The sequence below is a fragment of the Diabrotica virgifera genome, chromosome 3 (genome assembly GCF_917563875.1).
Source record: "Diabrotica virgifera virgifera chromosome 3, PGI_DIABVI_V3a".
In the NCBI taxonomy this organism is placed as follows: Eukaryota; Metazoa; Arthropoda; class Insecta; order Coleoptera; family Chrysomelidae; genus Diabrotica; species Diabrotica virgifera.
The window spans coordinates 200,208,564-200,233,718 of NC_065445.1; the positions used below are offsets into that span (position 1 = coordinate 200,208,564).

The 25,155-nt window shown below is 33.1% G+C and overlaps 1 protein-coding gene across 1 annotated transcript in view; it reads right to left on the reverse strand.

The window, feature by feature from the left end:
- The window catches only part of LOC126882293 (odorant receptor 49b-like), a 55,271-nt gene that overhangs the window by 20,857 nt on the left and 9,259 nt on the right, over positions 1-25,155 (reverse strand). Inside the window, exons 2-4 of the mRNA XM_050647156.1 lie at positions 19,370-19,796; positions 11,652-12,027; positions 11,493-11,592 (exon numbers count right to left, since the gene is read on the reverse strand). Of these exons, the coding sequence (XP_050503113.1) occupies positions 11,493-11,592; positions 11,652-12,027; positions 19,370-19,796 (903 nt within the window). The remainder of the gene's footprint in view (positions 1-11,492; positions 11,593-11,651; positions 12,028-19,369; positions 19,797-25,155) is intronic.

Below are 25,155 nucleotides of genomic sequence, written 5' to 3' on the forward strand. Positions count from 1 at the left end.
GTTGAGCTGCCCCCCCCCCCCCCACCTTCCAAAAATTAAAAAATAAATAGCCCTGATTTATGAGCTATCTATGAGCTCTCATATTCCGCAAATTAAAAATTTTGAGCTCGTTCCACTGAGCAGGAATTTAATATTGAGTCAGCCCCCCCACTACTTAAAAATAGGAATATTGAATAGATTTTTGCGGCAGAATTACGAGCTATTTATGAGCTCTTGAAATGATATAGTTTCGATTTTTTAGCTCATCCCCTTCACCTCCAAACAACCCTTTAATTGATTTAACTTAAGAGAAAAATTCTGAGAAAACTTATAATATATCGTATTGCGGATATAATTCCTATAGCTTATATATTCTAAGAACAAACTATTAATTCACGTGCATTTCGATTATTGAGCTACAACCCCTTCGCAAGAAAACTACCCCATCTTCCCGGCTTAAGAGAGAGTTGTACTTAAAATGCCTTAAATTAATTATTTGGTGACTACATATCATTTAATAAGTTATGAGCTCCCAAATTACGCGCATTTAGATCAGTAAATTGCAATTTATTTTGTATAGTGCAGTCACTGAAGGTAAAAATCAACGATTACCTTCAATTTCGGTGAACCTTCATCGATTTTCACGAAAATTGGTCAGTGGTTAGAGGATACCTCAAGAAACAAAGGTGACATGGTGCCACCTTGCGCCTTTACCCTGAGGGTGGATACCGCCCCTTTTCGGGGGTGAAAATTATTTTATAAAAAATAACTGCACAAATCAATAAAAGGACAAATTACAAGCAACATTTGTTGTGTAAAGTTATTAAAATAAGTCAATACTTTTTAAGTTATTAAAGATCAAAGAATTTATTTATTCGTGAAAAAAATGCATGTTTTGAAGCGGTTTTTCGTAAATCACTGAAAAACTGTAAGTTTTTACAAAAAAGTTAATAGTAGTTTAATTCGTATAGCTTATATTCTAAGAATAAACTCTTAAATCACGCGCATTTCGACTATTGAGCTACAACTCCTTCGCAAGAAAACCATCCCATATTCCCGGCTTAAGAGAGAGTTGTACTTAAAATAATTTAAATTAATTATTTGGCGACTACATATCGTTTAATAATTTATGAGCTCGCAAAATATACGCATCTCAATTATTGAATTGCAATTTTCTTTTTATAGTGCAGTCACTGAAGGTAAAAATCAACTATGACCTTCGATTTCGGTAAATCTTAATTCATTTTCACAAAAATTGGTGAGCGGATAGAGGATACCTCAAAAAACAAAATTAACAATTACAACTTGCGGTTTTAGCCTGGGATATATGTCACCCCTTCTCGGGGGTTAAAATTACTTTATTAAAAATAACCCCACAAATCGAGAGAGGGACAAATTCTAAGCAAAATTTGTTATATAATGTTATTAAAATAAATCAATACTTTTTGAGTTATTAAAGATCAAAAATTTTAATTATTGTGAAAGAAAATGCTTGTTTTAAAGCGATTTTTCATAAATAACTCAAAAACTGTAAAAAAAGTTTTTACAAACAAGTATTCAGTACTTAGAAATACCTATCAAATGAGCTCCAGAAAAAGTGGGTAGCATCAAAATTTATACTCCAAAAATTTTTCCGTAAATTTTCCAAAAATTTTTTTGTAAAAACTTACAGTTTTTGAGTTATTTATGAAAAATCGCTTTAAAACATGCATTTTCTTTCACAAAAATTAAAATATTTGATCTTTAATAACTCAAAAAGTATTCATTTATTTTAATAACATTATATAACAAAATTTTGCTTATAATTTGTCCCTCTCTCGATTTGTGGGGTTATTTTTAATAAAGTAATTTTAACCCCCGAGAAGGGGTGACATATACCCCAGGCTAAAAGTGCAAGTTGTTATTGGTAATTGAGGTATCCTCTATCTATACGCTCACCAATTTTCGTGAAAATGAATGGAGATTTACCGAAATCGAAGGTCATAGTTGATTTTTACCTTCAATAACTGCACTATAGAAATAAAATTGCAATTCAATAATTGAGATGCGTGTATTTTGCGACCTCATAAATTATTAAACAATATGTAGTCCAAATAATTAATTTAAATTATTTTTTCTACAACCGTGTTAAAAATGCAATTTTTAGCACTCCATAGGAGCGTTAAGGCACTAGTGCTTTAAAATTCTTAAGGCACTGCAGTTAAAAGTGAATTGTCAAATTGTGAAACGTCAAAATATTTATATTTCATTTATCATTTATTAACATTAATATTAATACTACAACTTGCGCAATTTGAAAAAGGTGGTTTAAAAGGTTTTTTTAAATTTAATTTAAACTGTATTATAGCATTTTTAACACGTATGTAGAAAAAATAAGTTCATGTAAAGGTATAATATTTTCGCTAAGAATTTTTAGACATTCCCCTCGAGTGTAGACAACCAATTCTACCTTTTACGGGTCATAGGTTTCATGGTTTCAGCAATTAACAAAATACTGTATTTTATAAATTTATAACTTTTGCAGAAAAAATATTGTATGATATACGTGTTAAAAAGTACATTTTTAAGACACTTATGTGAATTGCAGAATTCGCTTCGCTCATTTTGCAAACTTTCACATGCGTGCCTTAGAATTGTACTTTTAACACTTATATCATAAATAACTATTAAGTACAACTCTCTCTTAAGCCGGGAATATGGGATGGTTTTCTTGCGAAGGAGTTGTAGCTCAATAGTCGAAATGCGCGTGATTTAAGAGTTTATTCTTAGAATATAAGCTATACGAATTAAACTACTATTAACTTTTTTGTAAAAACTTACAGTTTTTCAGTTATTTACGATAAACCGCTTCAAAACATGCATTTTTTCACGAATAATTAAAATCTTTGATTTTTAATAACTTAAAAAGTATTGACTTATTTTAATAACTTTATATAACAAATGTTGCTTAAACTTTGTCCTTTTATTGATTTGTGCAGTTATTTTTTATAAAATAATTTTCACCCCCGAGAAGGGGCGGTATCCACCCTCAGGGTAAGGGCGCAAGGTGGCACCATGTCACCTTTGTTTTTTGATCTATCCTCTAACCACTGACCAATTTTCGTGAAAATCGATGAAGGTTCACCGAAATTGAAGATAATCGTTGATTTTTACCTTCAGTGACTGCACTATACAAAATAAATTGCAATTTACTGATCTAAATGCGCGTAATTTGGAAGCTCATAAATTATTACATGATATGTAATCGACAAATAATTAATTTAACGCATTTTAAGTCTCTCTTAAGCCGGGAAGATGGGGTAGTTTTCTTACGAAGGGGTTGTAGCTCAATAATCGAAATAAACTACAGGAATTATATCCGCAATACGATATATTTTAAGTTTTCTCAGCATTTTTCTCTTAAGTTAAATCAATTAAAGGGTTGTTTGGGGTGAAGGGGATGAGCTCAAAAATCGAAACTATATCATTTCAAGAGCTCATAAATAGCTCGTAATTCTGCCGCAAAAATCGATTCAATATTCCTATTTTTAAGTAGTGGGGGGCTGGCTCAGCCCCCCCACTATAATATTAAATTCCTGCTCAGTGGAACGAGCTCAAAATTTTTAGTTTGTGGAATATGAGAGCTCATAAATAGCTCATAAATCAGGGCTATTTGTTTTTTAATTTTGCAAGTGGGGGGGGGGGCAGCTCAACACGGGTCCATGCTTAAACGCTGCTGGGCTGCGCGGAGCATTAGCAAGTGAGATTTTCCGGCCAGCAGCCTCCTCTGCGATTTTAGGATCCTGACTACAAATAATGAAAAAACTAAAAGTGCGAATTTTGTGATGAAATTTGGTATGTGGGGTTAGAATATTATTTGGAATAACTTGTTCAAATAACTTTTTCCGATATCTCTAACGCGAAGCAAAATAGCAAAGTAAACAAAACAGTGTAGCACATGTAAAAAATTTATGGGAGGCTAAGCCTCCCTTGCCTCCTCTGACCAGCAGATAATAATGAAGATAGGGCAATTCTGCGTATGCCAAATGAAAGTAAAAGAGCGATTAATAAAATGTATGAAAAAAAGATATAAAATTAATTAATATAGTCAAAAATCCGAATGCCAACTTTTTGAAATTTTGTAGTTTATAAACATTTAGAATAACTTAAAAAATATTGCTCGTAGAAAAAATCTTTTTATACATTCGAAAAGATAGTATTTTAACACGAATTTTCAAATAAAACAATTTAGCCTAGGTTCATTTGGGCCAAAGTTTGCCATGTGTTCTTTTAATTCACAGTTAATTTGTTTATAATAATAAAGTAATCTCATTGATGCCATTTTAAAGAATGGGATTTGTATTTTTTGTTAGAAAATTTGCACAAACATTGTACCTTCACAAGACCCTCTACGAATTTTCAAAAATGTAGTTCAAATTGCTACTAGGGGGAACCTACAAATCCACTGAATTTAAATACCGAAAAGGCAATATCAAACTAATAGAATTTTCTGTATTTCCAGATCTACTCAATAAATTTTGATCTCTCTTTTTTTTATTTGTTTGTAATTTCTACGTATATTACAAATATGAAATCTGTTTATAAATTTATTTATTAGTAAACAGTCTAATTTGTTTAAACAATTCTTGAAAAAAATAATTTTTTTCCAAAAATCTATTTGTTTAATAATAGTATCAATAATAATTAGAGAAAAAGTTAAAATACAGGGTTGTTGACTATATTTGACCCACCTGTAAACTGCTTTATTTACAGAACCAGAAAAAAATGTAAAATACAAAAGTTACACGATTTTTTATTATATATAGTTTTTATTATATGTAGTTTTCGAAAATGATAGTAGAAAAATAAAGAAGGTGCAAACAAAATGGCCGCAGATGTTATATCACTTTGTTAATTTAAATGGAACACCCTGTATATGGTTACACACTTGAACAGAACGTTCTGTGACGAATATAATATGGAAATCCATATTGAGTTTGATGGGCCTATCTGGAAGAATAAGCAAGATACTAGATATTTAAATTAACATTTAAATTAACATTATACCTAATATAATTTAATTAACAAAGATAACATCTGCGGCTATTTTGTTTGCACCTTCTTTGTTTTCTACTATAATTTTCGAAAACTATCTACATAAAAAATCGTGTAACTGTATTATACATTTTTTTCTAATTTTGTAAATATGGCAGTTTACAGGGGGGTCAAAATATAGTGAATATCCCTGCACATTTTAATAAAAAAATTATCTTTATTAAATAATTATTTATTAAAGATAATTTATTTATTTAAGTACACCCTAACTTTTTCTATGATTAATAATGATAGTATGATTAAAAAAATGGATTTTTGGGGAAAATTATTTTTTCACAAATTGGTTAAACAAATTAGACTATTTATTAATAATTAAAATGTCTAGACAAATTACATATTTTTTGTAATATACACAAAAAGTACATACAAATTAAAAAAGAAAGATCAAAATCCATTGAGTAGATCCTGAGATATCGAAAATGATAATGTAGTTTTAAGTTGCTGTTTTAGTTTTTGAACTCGTGCATTTGTCGGCTCCCAGCTCCCCCTTCACTTACCACGAATAGTCACCATTTGAACTACATTTTTTAAAATTCGTGTAAAATACCTGCTTTTCAAATATGTAAAAAGATTTTTTCTACGGACAATTAGTTCAGAGAAATAAGGGAAAAAAATATCCTGTTAGTGACACAACCCCCTCCAGGCCGAAACCAAATTTTTTGAGTAGTATATGGACATCTATAATAATAACATATATGTTTCCTGCAGCCAATTTTGATGATATACATAGTTATAAACAAATGAAGATCAAAAAACGGTAAATTTTCGTTTTTTCATCTATAACCAAAAAGTTAAGTTGAAAATTGCAAAATAAATCATAAATTTTGAGTTTTTATAAATATTCATAACTTATGTAAAAATTAACTTAAAACGTTCTTATTACACGGAATGCTGAGACTTCTGGTGCTTAAATCATATCCTAAATTTCAAAGGAATTGGTCAAATAGTTTAAAAGGTATTTAATTTGTTTATCCCAAATTAATTTTTTTTGCAACGCTATAAGTCAGAAAATGATGAAGCTACAGTAATACTTTGGATAGTTTATGAGAGAAAAAGATTTCTACTATTAATTTAATTAAAAAAAATGACAAAAAATAATTCTAAATACTGCAAAATTATTTTGCAAAAACATGTGAATTAAAAAAAGGGGGGCTTACTTCGTCCCTAATTGTTCTAGCACAACTGTTTTTCTTTCTAAATATGTCTAAAAATTCAGTCTTTCCAAATATGAAAAAATAATTTTTCTACTGGTAACGGTTAAAATGTTATTCTAATTACTTTATAAGTAAGCAAAAAATCGACGTGTTTTTGCAAAATAATTTTACACTGTTTAAAATTACTTTTTGTCATTTTTTTTAATTAGGTCAATAGTATAAATGTTATTCTTCCATAAACTGTCAGAAGTCTTACTGTAACCTCATAATTTTCTGACTTATAGTGTTGCAAAAAAAATGAATTTGGGAAAAACAAATTAAATAACTTTTAAACTATTTGACCAATTGCTTTGAAATTTAAAATATAATTTAAGCACCAGAAGTCTCGGCAATTCGTTTAATAAGAAGGTTCTAAGTTAATTTTTACATAAGTTATGAATATTTATAAAAACTCAAAATTTATGATTTATTTTGCAATTTTCTAAGCAACCAATAAGGATAGAGATATTCAGCGAACGCCATATTGAAGTTTTTTATACGATTTATGAGTTTCTCACTCTAAAATTTGTTTAAAATACTTAACTTTTTGGTTATAGACGAAAAAGCGAAAATTTACCGTTTTTTGATCTTCATTTGTTTATAACAATGTATATCATCAAAATCGGCTGCAGGAAACATATAGGTTATTAATATATATGTCCATACTACTCAAAAAAGGGTACCCCCCGTTAAGATATGCAAAATGCCCTCACTCCCAGAAGTCAATTTTTTAAATTTTTTTACGTTCTATGAAACTAAAAAATGAGATAACGCGGATTTTTAGCTCGCCATCCCCCTTACCCCTCCCCCCACAGCCAAAAACGTAAATTTTTAGATTTAATTTTTTTTAGTTGGGCTACAATTGATATAAAAATTTCAAAAAATTCACACGTATAGCTGAGACTTTTACAAAATATGTCTATTTTTTATGGACCCATAGGTAGAGTGTACATAACCTCAATTTTTTTTTAACTTTTTTAAAGCTTATAACTTTTTTTTGGAGGGGCTACATGTCCAATTTTTTTTGCATTTTGTGTAATTTATCAAAAGCTATCTCTGTGATTTTTTTCAGATTTTTCCGTCAGGTGCGCCATCTTGAAAAATCAGGAAAACTGTTTTTTTAGGGGGTTTTTGGGGATTTTCTCCATTTTATAGACTGCAACATGGGTCAACTCAAGGTTTTGTTAATGGACTATGTATAATTTGAAATAACTGAGTATTTTAGCACCACCACCCCACCCACCACCCCCTCCCATTGCCCCCACAAAAACGTCATTTTTTCAGTTTTTTTTTTGTTTAATTAAGTTGCAATTAATTTAAAAAAATTATGAGGCTTCTACAAAACCTATCTATTTTTTATAGACCCGTTGGTCGGGTGTACAATACATATAACCTCAAAATTCCTTTTTTATTTTTTTAAAACGTATTTTTGACTTCCAATCGATATTTTTTTATAACGTCCAATAAATTGTACATCTCTCTCGCGGACGGCCGCTTAAATACGTGTTTAGCGCTCATTTTTAATTAAAATAATAGTTAGTAATAAAGCAGGGTCAAAAATTTCTTCAGGCTATTGCAGGGGGGAGGGCTTTAAATTTTGAGTTGGTCACTTTATGACTTTCATAATAATAATCGAGGTATTAAGCCTTGAACATGGCCATTTTCGCGTTTTTCAAATTTTAAATTAAATGTAACTCGACAACAGTCAATTTTATAGAAAAATCACAAGAGACCTTTTTTGCTCAGGTTGATCCAAAGAATCTAAAATAAATTTGTCCGATGTAAAAAAATTCATTTTTTAAATTCGTTTAAAAAATTGTTTAAGCAATTTTGCGACCGCGGTACTGCCTGGCACCTTGTAGATTTGTTATAAGGACCTGTTTTTGAGTAAGTTTGTGCACAAAAATGAATCGGAATAATTTACCTAACGGGACAAGCATACAGCGTGGACTATTTGCATTATTATGAGCCCAACTTAGATGGTTTGGAAAACAAAACATTAAACGATAGATACTGTTGTAGATGCAAGTTGCGCAAACGGCAACATAACCATAAGCTGTTGTACGCATGTAGCTGCCATAATATAATATTTATCGCATGGAAGATATTTTACAAAAATCATCAAGCCAGCAGAATATCTTACAAAACTCTTTGACAATACAGATGTTATACCTATAGGTACCTGTAATAGACGAAGACAGCGATGAAGACTTTAGAACTGTAAAGTGTAATACCAACGAATATACTCTCCGAATACTCTACGAGTATATGGAGTTATATATTCTTTGGTAATAATTTCCTTATTCTTTTTATGGTGTTTTACGTGGCAGTAAATGTGAAGCAAAATGACAGTATAGGCAGAAATATAGGTTATGTAGATGGTACAAGCCAGTGATGTGGTAGGGAGGTTGTTTTTAAGTTTATTCAATAGCAAACTTTATATAATATAGGAAAAAATGTTGTCCGACAAATATGTTGGGCATTTTAGTAAGTCCGCATGTTAAATTACAGGAATTATTTTGGTGGTAAATAGTGGTTTGATTTTTGCATGAGAGTTTAATGAAAGGCTAACAAATCAATTGGATGTTCTGTCCGACAAAATACATGGGACGTTTTCGTAATCTGACGTTCGAAACTTGTAACCTGTTCAACAATTAAAACTTCCCCTTTTTCAGTGTTCCGGTACATCAAAGTTTGTCCGACTAGACACTGTTAAGCTAGGAACAAATTTTCAGTTTGCTATTAATAAACTTGTTTTTGATACACAGTATCCAGGCCTGTATGAGTAACCGCTCAAAAACCTTTAAAAACATAGTTTTTGGGGGGTTTTAGAGGTGTTTTGCACAATTTTTGAATATCCCCAAAAACTCAGTTATTTCAAATTATACCTACATAACTTATAAAAAACCTTGAGTTAATCTATTTTAAAGTCTATAAAATGGAGAAAATCCCTAAAAACCACCGAAAAAACCAGTTTTGCGGATTTTTAAAGATGGCGCACCTTACGGAAAAATCTGAAAAAAGTCAGAAATATAGTTTTTGATAAAATACACAAAACACAAAAAAATTAGACATGCAGCCATCACTAAAAAAAGTTATACGTACCTATTAAAAAACAAAAAAAATGAGGTTATAATATGTTGTACACTCGACCTTTGGTTCCATAAAAATAGATGTTCTGTAAAAGCCTCAATGTGCGTGTGAATTTTTTGTAATTTATAATTTAATAAATTATTAACTATTCTAAATGGGAAATAAGCCACAATTTAACTAAAAAAATGATTTTATTAACGTTTCGACGTCCACCACGTACGTCGTTGTCAAAATACAAAATATTAATAAATTAAACAAAAATGTTGTTGCTTGGTAAAAAAATCTTCTAATTTAATTTAATCTGACTTATTTATATAGATAGTCCCAAACCCTTTTTTCAGTGCGTCAACAGATTATCGAATTATCTCTTTCGCATTACAGATAGAAAATAAAATCATTTTTTAGTTAAATTGTGGCTTATTTCCCATTTAGAATAGTTAATTACAAAAATTCCACAAAGAAATAGCTTCAGAACAACATTTATAACTTATTTGCAAACCAACTTAAAAAAGGAGATGAAAAGGAGGTGGGGGAGGGGAATAGGGGAAGTGGGCTAAAATTGCAGTGAGTCCCAATTTTTTAAAATCATATAGAACGTAAAAAAATAAAAAATAAATATTCAGGCTCTATCCACCTCAAAAAATATAATTAGACCCGCAAAAACCCTTACAAAACTTAAAAAAAACATGGTTTTTGGGGGGTTTAAAAGTGTTTCGCCCAATTTTTGAATACCATAATATACTCAGTTATTTTAAATTATACATAATCTATTAACAAAACCTTGAGTTGACCTATGTTGCAGTCTATAAAACGGAGAAAATCCCCAAAAACCCCCTAAAAAAACAGTTTTTTTAATTTTTCAAGATGGCGCACCTGACGGAAAAATCTGAAAAAAATCACAGAGATAGCTTTTGATAAATTACACAAAATGCAAAAAAAATTGGACCTGTAGCCCCCTCCAACAAAAAGTTATAAGCTTTAAAAAAGTTTAAAAAAAAATTGAGGTTATGTACACTCTACCTATGGGTCCATAAAAAATAGACATATTTTGTAAAAGTCTCAGCTATACGTGTGAATTTTTTGAAATTTTTATATCAATTGTAACCCAACTAAAAAAAATTAAATCTAAAAATTTACGTTTTTGGCTGTGGGGGGAGGGGTAAGGGGGATGGCGAGCTAAAAATCCGCGTTATCTCATTTTTTAATTGCATAGAACGTAAAAAAATTAAAAAAGTTGAATTCTGGATGTGAGGGCATTTTGCCTATCTTAACGGGGGGTACCCTTTGGTTTCGGCCTGGAGGGGGATGTGTCACGAGAAAAATCTTATTTCTCTGGACTAAATATTTTTAAAATCATTCTAAATATTTATAAACTACAAAATTTCAAAAATTTTTCATTAGGATTTTTTACTATACTAGATAATTTTTTATCTTTTTTAATACATTTCGATAGTATCACTCTTCTACTTTCATTTGGCATAGGCAGAATTGCACTATCTTCATTATTTTCTGTCTTATATGTTATCGCAAAACAAAGGTCTCTGGGATAAACAAATAGAATAACTTTTAAACTAATTAATGAATCTGTCTCAAATTTTGAGGTTTTGTTAAGCAACCCAATTGCCAACTTTAAGTAAAACACTAAAGTTATAAGTTAGTTTTGGTAGAAGGTATTAACAAATAACGATTTTTTACTTATTTTGCAGTTTGTGAGCAACAAATTAACGTTTTAACTTTCAAAAATCGGCATTTTGAAGTTTTTTCAATGTTTTAAAAAAATTAATTTTGTAATTTTTTATGTCAACTATTTAGCATTTTAATGGACAGCAAAAAATCGAAAATATCGCGTTTTTTGCACTAAATTGTTAATAATCAGGAAACAGGTAAGTTTTCATCCTATAAGTCTACAATAACCAAAAAAGTTCCCTAGATATTTCAGTGTCTCGAACATGGTCCATTTCTTGCATATTTCCTTGGAGTACCAGACGCAGCGCAGTATCAATTTCAATACCCGCGAGATCATACGACTTCTCGATTGACTTCTCCGTGTTAAAAAATAGTTTCGATTTTTAAAGTGTTTTTTTGGTTTCGTTTTCTGGGTCATTAAGCAATATTTGATCAATTTTCACGTACAAATATCAGTTGCAACGCTATAGCTGCTAGTTGCAGAGAACTTTGAAGAAAATCTAGAAGAATTACTATATTCATTTCTTTGTTAAACGCTTTAATGTATCTAAAAAAGAAAAAAATGTCTTTAAGTATGGACTTAGTCACAAATCTTCTTCAACTTACGATATGATATCCTTGTGTTTCAGAATACACTCTCTCAAGGTGATGAAGCTAGCTTCATCCCTCTCCACACCAAGTTGTTCTTGTATCTTAACCACGTAGTCTTCAAAATGGGATAAGATATAGTTTAGGATAACAGTCTGTCCCAGTGGGAATGTGATGATTCCAAACGAGAATAAATCTGTGTTATTGACGAAGGAAGCACCTACGTAAGCGTCTAGGATGTGGAACATATAAGCTCTTAGGTAATGCTTTTGGTCATCAAATGGAAACCATGACGAGAGCGGAAGCGGTTTTATGTATACTGTTTCATTTGTAACAGGATCATACCTTGGTCTGGGATCCAAGCCGAGGGGATGAACGAAAAATAAGTTGGTTACTACAAAAGATAATGCCATAGTAATCTAAAGGCTGTAAAACAATTACGTATAGTAATAAATTATCATCATTAAGTATTCAAAACATATTTAGGGGCCTATCACAACATTTAAAGTAAACTTCCACACTAAGAATGAACTCGAGCCAAGCCGACCTTTTGCTGCAGATTGAGATTGTGGCTCGCATAGTTCGAGCCGAGCCCAGCCGAGCTCAAAAACATAATAATGCACTAAAATGTAACATTCGTAGTATTTTTTTTTACTTAGCCAATCAAGTCAATAGTCAAATATAATAGTTATTTATGTATCAAGGGCATTAAATATACACTGTGTCCGTAAAGTATGGAACAAATTCTTTTTTAGCTAAACAGAGAATTTTAAGAAATAATCCTGAAACACGTCGATTTTTGATTTCTAATATACAGGGTAAATTACTTTCGAGTAATGACGTCACCGTCATTTTTTATAAATGGAACACCCCCATTTTGTTTCAATTTTCGGATTACTCTAGCTGAGCTGGTTCCAAAAATGTATCACATGTTGATTCAAATTGGTACAGGGTGGACAAAAATACAATAGCTTTGTGTGTGTTCATAAAGTAACGCGTTAGTTAAATTAACAATATTATCAAAAATACTTATTGTATTTTTGATATTTTAATTAGTTTTTGATTTTAATTAATTTTTGATATTGTTTAATTTAATATTTTAATTTAATATCAAAAATTAATTAAAATTTATTATTATGAGTACACACAAAACTATTGTATTTTTGTCCACCCTGTACCAATTTGAATCAACATGTGATACATTTTTGAAATCTACTCAGCTAGTGTAATCCAAAAATTGAGACCAAATGGGGGTGTTCCATTTAAAAAAAATGACGGTGACGTCATTACTCGAAAGTAATTCACCCTGTATATTAGAATATTATTTTAAAATACGGCGAATTAAAATCAAAAATCGACATGTTTCAGGATTATTTCTTAAAATGCTCTGTTTAGCTAAAAAATAATTTGTTCCATACTTTACGGACACAGTGTATGTTTATACCCTGGCCCGTGCGTTTATATGTCGCCCGACGGTATAAACATCTAATAAGGCACGTGGTGCATACGAAACTTTATGTCATACCGGTTCATTGCATCAATTAAAGTTTTAATTTTATTTTATATTAATTAGAAGTAATATTGTATCGCAGCAGGCATTTAGTACCGTTGCTAGGAAAGTGACGCTGCTAAGCAATTTTTTATTAACGTAAACAAAGTTTTTCTATGTGACATTGTCAAAAAAGGCAGAAAAACTCCAAATAAACGTTCGACAAGGAATACGCTAAATTTCAACAATGGATGGCAGAAAATAATACTGAATGCGTAAATGAGACCGTACTACTGCCATACTTTGGAGACATATACTTTATGTGGTTCGTAACTAAATAATAAATACACAATATTAAACCGGTATGACATAAAAAAATAATAAGAAATATGTACACTAAAATCTTTTCACATATAGCTACTCTTAGCCAGATCAAAGAACACAAAACTTTACGAAAACCTCAAAAAAATAAAGGAAGGATGAAAATTTGGGAATAGGTAGTTGAAATTGTCTATTATTATATAAGAAAAAGTTTACAATTCTGCACCCCCTCCATTTGAATAAAATGGAGGGGAATACCCCCTTCCCGGGGTGAAAAATATGCATTCAAAATAAGCCCGGAATTGGACAAAATGACTAATTATAAGCAACTTTTGTTCTATAGAGTTTTTCACTAAGTCAATACTTTCTGAGTTATTTGCGAGTGAATATGTTCATTTTTAACAAAGAAAAGCATGTTTTTGAACGGTTTTTCGCAAGTAACTCAAAAAGTACGTATTTTATCGAAAAAAATATTCTTAGCAAAACTATAATAGCTTATGAAAAAGTGAAAAAATAGTGTATGCATAAGGCCTCTAGACCCAGTAGAAGCAGAGTTGTATCTAATGAAAAGTAGGTTCTTTTTCGTCAAATTCCAAATCAAATATTTCAACAAAATAACCAAAAAGCGGAGCACTTTTCGGGGAAAACTCATTACAACTTTTTTAAAGTGTTATTTTCAAATAAAAAATGATTTTATTTCCAAAGTGATTTTTTTTCCAAATAAAATAAAATTTTATTTTAAAACCAAGTTTTTTAAAATATGAGCACTTTGAACCAATGAAACTTATAGATCATATAAACAATACACAAGTAAACTAACTTGTGAAGCGGTAACGATTAATTTTATTTGGATGCTAATTAGGGGGGGATTTTCGCGATTATTTTTACCAAAAATTAAAAGGGACCAACAATATTTTGGACATAACTCACTTACTTTTAATGTTAAAGTGTTTTTAAAAAGCAAAGATAAACCTTTTTTAAAACACTTTAAAAAATATGTAATGAGTTTTCCCCGAAAAGTGTTTCGTTTTTTGGTTATTTCACGTTGAAATATTCCATTTGAAATTTGACGAGGAAGAACCTACTTTTCATTAGCTACAACTCTGCTTCTACTGGGTCTACAGACTTAATGTATGTGGAACTAATGTATGTGGAACCATTTTTTTCACTTTTTTATAAGCTATATTTTTGCTAAGAATATTTTTTTCGACAAAATACTTTTTGAGTTATTTGCGAAAAACTGTCCAAAAACATGATTTTCTTTGTTAAAAATGAACATATTCGAACTCGAAAAGTAATGGCTTAGTGAAAAATCTCTATAGAACAAAACTTGCTTAGAATTAGTCATTTTATCAAATTCCGCACTTATTTTGAATGTATATTTTTCACCCCCAAGAATGGGATATTCCCCTTCATTTTTGTAAAATGGAGGGGGTGTAGAATTGTAAACTTTTTCTTATATAATAATAGACAATTTCAACTACCTATTTCCAAATTTTCATCCTTCCCTTATTTTTTTGGGTCAGATTGTTCTTTGATCGGGCTATCTGTCATATTATCGTTAGAAGACAACACGAGATATTTTGAGATCTTTTTCTTTTAGGTTAATAAACAAGTAATTTCTTCTTCTTCCTTCTTGTATGTAGGCTTTAAAGCCTGTTTCTTCTTCAATATTAGCATCCTAAATTGTTTAAATTATCGCACAAGTAGCTGAAATTAAAAATGTTTCATTCACAGTTTGTCTAATTTTTGTTTAAAAACTGTGATAATATATAATTAGTGTTCGTTCTGAAATATTGTCATTTTTGTAAAATATCCTGATTTAAAGGAAGCCAAGAAAATATTTGTATCGCTTAGAAAGTATATTGATATATTACGATAGCTAAACTATTGACAAGCTCGTTAAGGAAGCTAGGCTCGTTTCAAATGCAGCTTGGCTGGGCTCGAAAAAAATAATTTGATTCGGCTCGAAGCTCGGTTCGCAAGAAACAAACCGGTTTGAGCTCGATGCTCAGCTCGTCAAACGAGCCGAGCCTCGAGCCAAGCCGAGCTCAGCTCGAGCTTGTGACCATTCCTATTTCACACTATACATTTTTTCTCTTTCTTTACTGTAGGTACGTAATTTTAACCCATAACAGATGTATTCAAAGAGTCATTTCTTTATTATGAAATAAAGTACATTGTAGTTACTCTTTTAAACCACAACAGTAATAGTCCAGTCGGGTTAGACGAATATCAGGTCTAACCTTGAATTAGGAGCTGCCCCAAATTTTATTTTTCTAATATTTAGAAGGGGTTAATAGTAGTGTAAATTTAGAATCTCGACTGAATTCCGCTGTTGCATTAACCGCCACCTTGATTTTAAACGAGAACCATTTTTGCTCAATATCTCCGCCATTTTCAACTTGTCGACAAAAAGTATAAGAACTAAAATTGTTGAAAATTGTTTGATTCTCTATACTTTCTTTTATTATAATTTTTTCGTGTGTTCGATATTTTCCAAGTTATTGGAAGAAAATAGTGACAGTTAGAGCATAATTATTGAATTATTGAATTATCTCGTTTATTATTAGTTTTACGGCAAATATGTACCTATCTAAAAATGAAGAGAATTAGATTTTGTGCAATTTTGATTTCTTTCATTTTTTTGATAAAATCAATATTAAAGGTAGTAAGGTAAGTATGCGGTAAAGTGCGAGAGTAAGACCTGATTGACTTTATAGCAATGGTTTTTGTTCAATATTTCCGCCATTTTCAACTTTTCGACAAAAAGTGTAAGAACTGAAATTGTTGCAATAACGATTTACTACAATTTTTCGAGAGAATCAGTGGCGGGTCTACGAGGGAGGGAATGGCAAAATTCCCCCCAACAGGGTCCAAAATTAAAAAAAAATTGTTGAAATTTAAAAATATATTAGCTGACATGAAACTTAAAATATCGATAGGCAAATTCAACCAATAAAACCCCCTAGTTAATAAAATTAAGTGAACTTAATGCATATAAGTTATTATTTTTATTCTTTTATGTAAGTACTTAGTTTGGTTGATGTTTCATTGGAAGTTTCAAAAACTGTATAAAATATAATTCTCTTTATTTTTGTTTATGTACAATTATGTCGTAAAGTTAATAATAAGTGAGACAATCCAAATAATTAAGCTTCCCCTCCGCTTCCACTCTTTTCCGCCTAACTCGGAAAATATCCCGAAAATATTTGTTTTAAATCCCGCAAACATTTTTATCGTTTGTTTGTATTTTAATAAAAATGTCTAATGTAAACACGTGATTTTAGATAACCCCAAAGAAAAAATCTAACGGATTAAGGTTCGGAGAACGAGCAGTGAGCAGGCCACTCTTTGAATCTTCGACTTCTACGTCCAATCCTTCGATTTGGAAAATTCGCATTAAAAAAATCTAACCTGCTGTTAATACTAGCGAAGCAGTATAACAAATAAATTGTGGTAACTGCGGCGATTCTGCTAAAGTGCAGGAATAATTTGATTATTTAGTAAATCTAAATACTTGTCTCTTGTCACCAGTCAAGTTTCCATCTCTAACGAAAACGAAAACAAAAGATGAATATTAAGTAGAGTTTTTGAGAATAGCAAGACTAAATCAGAAAATGAAAATGATACTAATAAAACTATAAGAAGGCTTAAGAAGACACTAATGAAAAAAAAATAAAAACTAAACAAAATACAAAACGAAAAGATGACAAAGAAAAGAACTTTCCAAGAGAATTCCAATACTAATAATTTTGGGGAAAATCGGACGTTAATGTTCGTTGGTATTGTTTTGTTTGCCAATCTGAAAAAAATATAACTCTGCTTGGGGTAGGGTGAGGAACGGGTGGACTGAGTAGCTCGGAATTCACCTTACTGCAGCCGGTCCCAAGCCCGGAAAAAATAAGGAGGGTTGAGCGGAGGGTTAACTACCCACCCTCGGAAAAAGAAGCTAGTTATGAAAAATGCAACTTTGCCTCAAAACCGAACGGATATACACAAAAAACAACTGAAAAACATAAGAATGGATCTAACAACAGTCCAAGAAATAAGATGGCCAGACGATGGAAATATTAAAATAAGTAAATCCACCATCTTCTTCAGCGGTAATAAAAACGGAATACATGAATTTGGAACGGGCTTTGTGATAAGAGACGGCCTAGTACAGAATATACTAAATTTCAAACCTATAAACGAAAGGATATGCTACATCAGATTGAAGGGAGAACGATATAACAATTCGATCATCTCAGCGCATGCACCAACGGAAGAGAAGGATGAAGATATCAAGGATGACTTCTACGACGCCCTAGAAAGAGTGATAGATACGATGCCCAAACAAAATATGCGCATACTCTGCGGAGATTTTAATGCTAAAATAGGAAAAGAGCCTAGCCTATACCCCACAATAGGTAAACACAGCCTCCTCAATATATCCAACGATAATGGCTTAACACTCACAGAAACTGCAGCAGCTAATAATATGCTAATAAAGTCAACTATTTTTTTGCATAAAGGCATTCATAAGCAAACCTGGGTCTCAAACGACCATATTACGCGAAACCCAATTTACCACATCATTTATTTACCTACGACGCCCTAGAAAGAGTGATAGATACGATGCCCAAACAAAATATGCGCATACTCTGCGGAGATTTTAATGCTAAAATAGGAAAAGAGCCTAGCCTATACCCCACAATAGGTAAACACAGCCTCCTCAATATATCCAACGATAATGGCTTAACACTCACAGAAACTGCAGCAGCTAATAATATGCTAATAAAGTCAACTATTTTTTTGCATAAAGGCATTCATAAGCAAACCTGGGTCTCAAACGACCATATTACGCGAAACCCAATTTACCACATCATTGTAGATGCCCGACATGGGAACAATATCATAGACGTAAGAAGCCTCAGAGGAATAGACGGAGACACAGATCATTACTTAGTCACAGCAAAAGTCAAATTCAGAATATCTAGCCACAAATACAATAATACAACAATGAACCCACAATGGAACATGGACGAAATGCAGAATACAGAGAAACAACAAAAATATATAGAACAACTTGAACAAACCTTGAACTCTGAAACAGTTTAAAATGATATAGAAGAGCTGCGGTAAACGACTGTCGAAATAATAACCAAGACAGCCGACAAGATCTTTGGAAGGAGTAGGCAGAAGAGGGCAAAAACATGGTATGACGAGGAATGTCGCAAACAGCTAGAAAAAAGACAAACAGTAAGGAAGAAATGGATACAACTACAAACAGACAAAAGCAAAAAGAAATACGATGACTGCTGAATAGAAACAAGAAAATAATACGCACAATGAAAATAAACTATGAACAAAAATATGAAGCTATGGAGAGAGAGAGAGAGACCCAAACCAGGCTCATGAGAATTCTATGAAGCAATTTCCACTGAAAAAAGAGGACATGGAACCAATTCTATCCCTACACTGACAGACAATCAAGGCCATATTGATAATTGACGATAAAGAACTAACTGAAGAATGGAAAGGGTATTTCAGGGACCTTCTAAACATCATACAGGAATAACAGCACAAAGAAGAGATTTATATCACAGCGGACATGCCTGTCAAAAATCCCTCTTTTGAATCACAAAGCGCAAAGAAACGTTAAGTGTTAATTTTTTTTGAAAATTTTTAATAATTATGTCAATTACGGAATGTTTAAGAATATGTTGAAGTTTTGTAAAATAGGAAGAGCAATAACGGGGTTTCTTTATAATTTAATTTAATCTGTGTTTTAAGCTGCAAAATGAGTTTATTTTAATAGATATTTTAATTGAATCAGTAGGTCTCATTTATAAGAAAATACAATAAATTTTTATCAAAAAGTGGGTCAACTCTCCCGTACTTCCCCTACATTCAATAGGAACAAAAACTACCTAATACTTACCAATTATCACCGTTATAATAAAAACTTGACTGATTATTCTATTTTGCCACGCATAGTTATTAAATATATCTATAAGTGGTTGATCTTCACTCTCCATAATCTTTTTCTCCCAATCTATAACATTCTTTATGATATTCATCATTCGAGGTCCCCTTATTGCCCGAGCTCTCCAAATAGTGACGCTGTAAATGAAGGTGATAGAAATGTTCCCCATGATCTCTGTAGCGGGTATGGGGACTTCTTGGAACAGCTGGAAGAATTTAATCCAGCCCGATACTATGAAGAGGAAGTAGTAAGTGAGAGTAATTTTACAGTACACATCGTAGATCTTTTTTAGAGTCGGGTAATCTTCGAAAATGAAGGGCCAAATGCCAAATACGGCATTGGCGTACATGCTCAATTTCATATGTTCGCATTTTGGGAATATCTAAAAATAAATAAAAATGTTTAATTTTTTTATAATGTTGCTGATAGTCGGAGAGATAGAAGCGGATTTTGTGCGTGATAAGTAATATGGAAAAACTATACGGGGATATGTTGAATTAGTTGTGTACATCACTTTCACCAACGACCGGAAACCAGAGTTGGGGCCGAGGGTAGTTATAAGGGGTCAAAGTCGCGGATTTTATTATTTTTTTTATGACGCACATGATCGAGATAGTGCACCAAAATTTGGGAATAAGTAGGTCATGACGTAACTAAGTAAAATCTCCAGGGGTAGCACGCTGCGTGGCTAACAAAGGGGTGGGGGTAGGGGTGAATATAAAAAATATAAAGGGTTTTTTGCGACGTTCGTGATTGAGATAGTGGACCAAAATTTGGGAATAAGTAGATCATGACATTACTAAGTAAAATCCCCAGAGCCGGAAACCAGAGTTGGGGATGAGGGTAGTTAAGAGGGGTCAAAGTCGACGTTTTTATTATTTTTTTTTTGTGACACTCATGATCGAGAGAGTGCACCAAAATTTGAGAATAAGTAGGTCATGAATTAACTAAGTAAAATCTCCAGGGGTGGGACGCTACGTGGCCGACAAAGGGGTGGGGCAGGGGTGAATACAAAAAATATAAAGGGTTTTTTTGCGACGTTCGTGAAGAGAGTGCACCAAAATTTGGGAATAAGTAGGTCATGAGGTAACTAAGTACAATCTCCAGGGGTAGAACGCTGCGTGGCCGATAAAGGGTTGGGGGTAGGTGTGAATATAAAAAATATAAGGGGTTTTCTGCGACGTGCTAGATTGAGATAGTGCACCAAAATTTGGGAATAAGTAAACCATGACTTAGCTAAGTAAAATCCCCAGAGACGGAAACCAGAGTTGGGGATGAGGGTAGTTTTAAGGGGCAAAGTCGCAATGTGTATTATTTTTTTTGTGGCCTGGCACAACATTTGTCTACCACGCAGCGTTCCGCCCCTGGAGATTTTATTTAGTAATGTCATGATCTACTTATTTCCACATTTTGGTGCACTATCTCGATCACGGATGGCAAAAAAACCCCATATATTTTTATACTTACCCCTGCCTACCACCCCTTTGTATCCCACGCAGCGTTCCGCCCCTGAAGATTTTACTTAGTTACGTCATAACCTACTTACTCCCAAATTTTGGTGCACTATCTCCATCATGAGCGCCACAAAAAAAAAATAAAAAAACCGCGACTTTTATCCCTTATAACTACCCTCGTCCGCCACTCTGGTTACCGCCTCTGGGGATATTACTTAGTTATGTCATGGTCTACTTATTCCCAAATTTTGGTGCACTATCTCATTCACGAACGTCGCAAAAAACCCCTTACATTTTTTTATATTCACCCCTGCCCCACCCCTTTGTCGGCTACGCAGCGTTCCACTCCTGGAGATTTTACTTAGTTACGTCATGACCTACTTATTCCCAAATTTTGGCGCGCTATCTCGATCATGAGCGTCACAAAAAAAAATAATAAAAAACGGAATTTTGACCCCTTATAATTACCTTCCTTCCCCACTCTGGTTTCCGGCTCTGGGGATTTTAATTATTTATGTCATGGTATACTTATACCCAAATTTTGGTGCACTATCTCAATCACGAACGTCGCAAAAAACCCCTTATATTTTTTTATATTCACCCCTACCCCCACACCTTTGTCGGCCACGCAGCGTTGAGCCCCTAGAGATTTTACTTAGGTACGTCATGACCTACTTGTTCCCAAATTTTGGTGAACTATCTCGATCATGAGCATCATAAAAAAAATAATAAAAACCGCGACTTTGACCCCTTATAACTATCCTCGGCCCCAACTCTGGTTTCCGGCCGTTGGTGAAAGTCGTGTACACAACTAATTCAACATATCCCCGTATAGTTTTTCCATATTACTTATCACGCACAAAATCCGCTCCCAGCTCTTAGACTATGAATATAGGCTTTGGGGCTGACAGTTCAATACGTAGATCCGGAGAAACATCTAGTCTAGTTCTGAATAATGCTTGCTTTTGGTGTAGGAATAGGCTGAAACGCCAGCTTTTTTCCTTATATCTGGTTAATTTTAACTAAGCTTTTCTGTCAAAGGTAAGCGTGGACTCGGTAGAATGAGAATATCATGGCTGCGGTATTTGAAAACATGGTTTAACAAAACCTCAACGGAACTGTTTCGAGCCGCAACGAGCAAGGTTATGACTGCCAATATGATTTCCAACATCCGAAACGAATAGGAACCAGAAGAAGAAGAAGAAGAAACTTGTCTGAGAAATTAATTCAATGAACAGAACATTCGCAGCGCATTTGTTAAGTTAAATGTATAATGCACAAACTAAATTTGTATACAAATTATGCAATTTCGTCCCTAATTGAGTGATCGTGTTCATGATTGCACACTGAGTGTACAGAATATGATACTACACACAACGCAAAAGTCTAGGGATATTTTTATAAATAGACGTATTTTGTTTATCTGTAATCAACTTAAAAAAAGTAATACAAAATTTGTAGTTTAAATTGTTGTTTAATATGTCAAAAACCATAAATTGCAAAAAAAAAACAGAAAATTGGAGAAAAAAAATATATTGCAAATCACCCATGTTTCACATACCACCATAAAATGTCAAAAATACGAAATATAAACTTGAAATAAAGTATGGCCACCACGTTGGTTTATCACAGCTCTACATCTACTGTTCATGCTCCGAATCACATTGTTAATGTCTGCTTGAGGTAGTTGTGTCCACTGTTCTCTCAGAAGCTCTTTTAATTGAAACTCATTGTAGTTATTGCCCATATGTGGAGTAATTCTTCGTTGGAGCATGTCCCATACATGCTCAATGGGATTCAAGTCCGGTGATTGTGCTGGCCACGGCAATACATCAATACCCTCGTTATCCAACCAGTTTGTTACAATATGCACAACATGTGGTCGAGCGTTATCATGCCTAAAGCAAAAATTTTCTCCAACAGCAGCAGCAAACGGGCGCACAACAGGTTCAAGAATAGTGTCCAAATATTGCTGACTTCTGAGAAAGCCACGTGGGAAAATGGGGTCAGTTCTTCCGTCAATCATGATTCCGCTCCATAGCATTAATGTACCACCTCTGTATGCATACACTTCTTGAAGATGTCGTAATCGTTCTCCATTTCCGGGTCGTCTCCAAACTCTTGTCCGACGAGAATCTGGATGAAATCCATATCTAGACTCGACACTAAACAAAACTGTGGTCCAGTCATTGTCAGTCCAATTCTGAAACTCTTGACACCAGGTTAATCTTGAAGCGCGATTGCCTCTAGATAGAGGTGGACATCTCAGTGGTCGCCGAATACGAAGATTGGCTTCATGGAGACGATTCCTCACAGTACTGTGGCTAATTGTTACATTATGTGCAAGCTGTAATTCATTAACCAGCTCGGGTGCTGTGACTGTTGGCAGCCTTCTGGCATTTAAAATTAAATATCGGTCTTGAGCGACGGTTTTAGAGCGACCACGTCCTGGATGTTGCTCGGCTGGACTCCCAGTGTCTCTAAACCGACAAACGACTTACGACGCTTTGGGAGACACCCAGCTGGTCAGCAACTTGAGTTTGTCGCATACCAGCTTGAAGGAGGCCCACGGCTCTATTCATCTCGTCCAACGTTAAATGTTGTCGTTGCATGGTAAAAAGACAATATCTTTAACTCACCTATTAAGCAAGAATGGTATAAAGTGACTAAAATTAAAAATAAACAAAACATAAAATGTCGATTTTTTTGTCCCTTATAAAAAAACATTCTAAAACACGTATTGCTATCAGTTTTACAATTTTTTTTTTGATAAGAAGTGAGTGTCTGTATCAACAATTATAGTACAAGCAAATTTATATGGTCATGAAATTTCTGTCATTGGTATTGTCAAATTATTAAAATATCCTTAGACTTTTGCGTTGTGTCTATGTCAAGTCAAATACATAATATTGACCTATGTATGGTCAATACTTTTGTATGGAACGTAGGCCTGGATGTTCAACATAACGCTGATAAATAAGTTAGAAGCCTTTGAACTCTGGCTTAATAGAAGAATACTCGAACAATACCTTAATCAACCCACACCACCAAAGAAAATGTTCTAGGGAGAATAGGTACAGATCGGGGTTCCGGTAGGCGCCAAGTTTCATGGCAGATATCATAGACTGGATCGGCCTTAGTTTAGATCCGCATTGGGCAGAAACAGATTTGCCAGCGTAGTCGCTAACCTCTACTAAAGGAGACATTACTACAAGAAGAAGAAATTTTTGATAAATTGTTAACAATTAAAAAGCGGTTCCGAACTCTGGCAGGAAACAGGTAGGTTTTCTTTCTATAGGTCTACAATAACTAAAAAGTTGTCAGATACCCGGATTATTTAAAATCCTGAGAAAAACCTTGTTTTCCTGGACTAAGTATATTGTTTGCCCATATTGATTATTTTTGATAAAAGTATTTAGAACTGTCTCATAACTCCTTCAAACGCCTATCCACATCCTAGCTTAGCATTACAGTCTTCAATAAAAATTATTATTTCTTGTTATTCAAGAAAATGCATTTTTCGTAGAAATAAAAAGTGAAGTATGTCGACTTCATGTCTGTGCTCTGGGTAATTATTGTCACTTTTATCCGAGTAGTCTAAAGTTACTCCGTCTTGTTGGAATATACAATTTCTAAGTGATATTGTCTTTTCTTCTTCTTCTACGGCACTACAGCCCAAATTGAGCCTTGGCCTCCTTTATTTTTTGTCTCCACACTTGCTTGTCTGTGGCTGCTATTCTCCATACACGGACTCCGAAAAGGGCTTGTGCGTCGTTGTTTACTGTGTCTTCCCAGCGCTTTCTTGGCTTTCCAACCGGTCTCTTTCCCTGCATTCTAGCATTCAGGGCTATTTTTGGTAGTCTATCCTCTCCCGTTCTTATCACATGTCCGGTCCATTGCAATCTTTGCATTTTAATGAAGCCTGACAGGGGTGCTTCCTTATAAAGTTGATAAAGTTCGTTGTTGTATCGACTTCTGAAGATTTCGTTTTCCCTCACACGTCCTAGTTTTCTCCTCAGTACTCTGCCATAGCATGTTATTGGTCGAATTAAAATTTTATAGATTCTCATCTTTGTATTTCGGTGGACACTTTTAGACCGAAATATATGGGAGAGGGCAAAATAAGCTCTGTTTGCCTGCGTTATTCTCTTCCGTATTTCTCCGTCTTCTTATCCGTCGGCATATATTTCTACTCCCAGGTATGTAAACTTTCCAACCGTTTCAATGTCATCTTCACGTATAATGTTTTGTGGGACTATATTTCTTCTCGTCTGAGTCATTATTTTT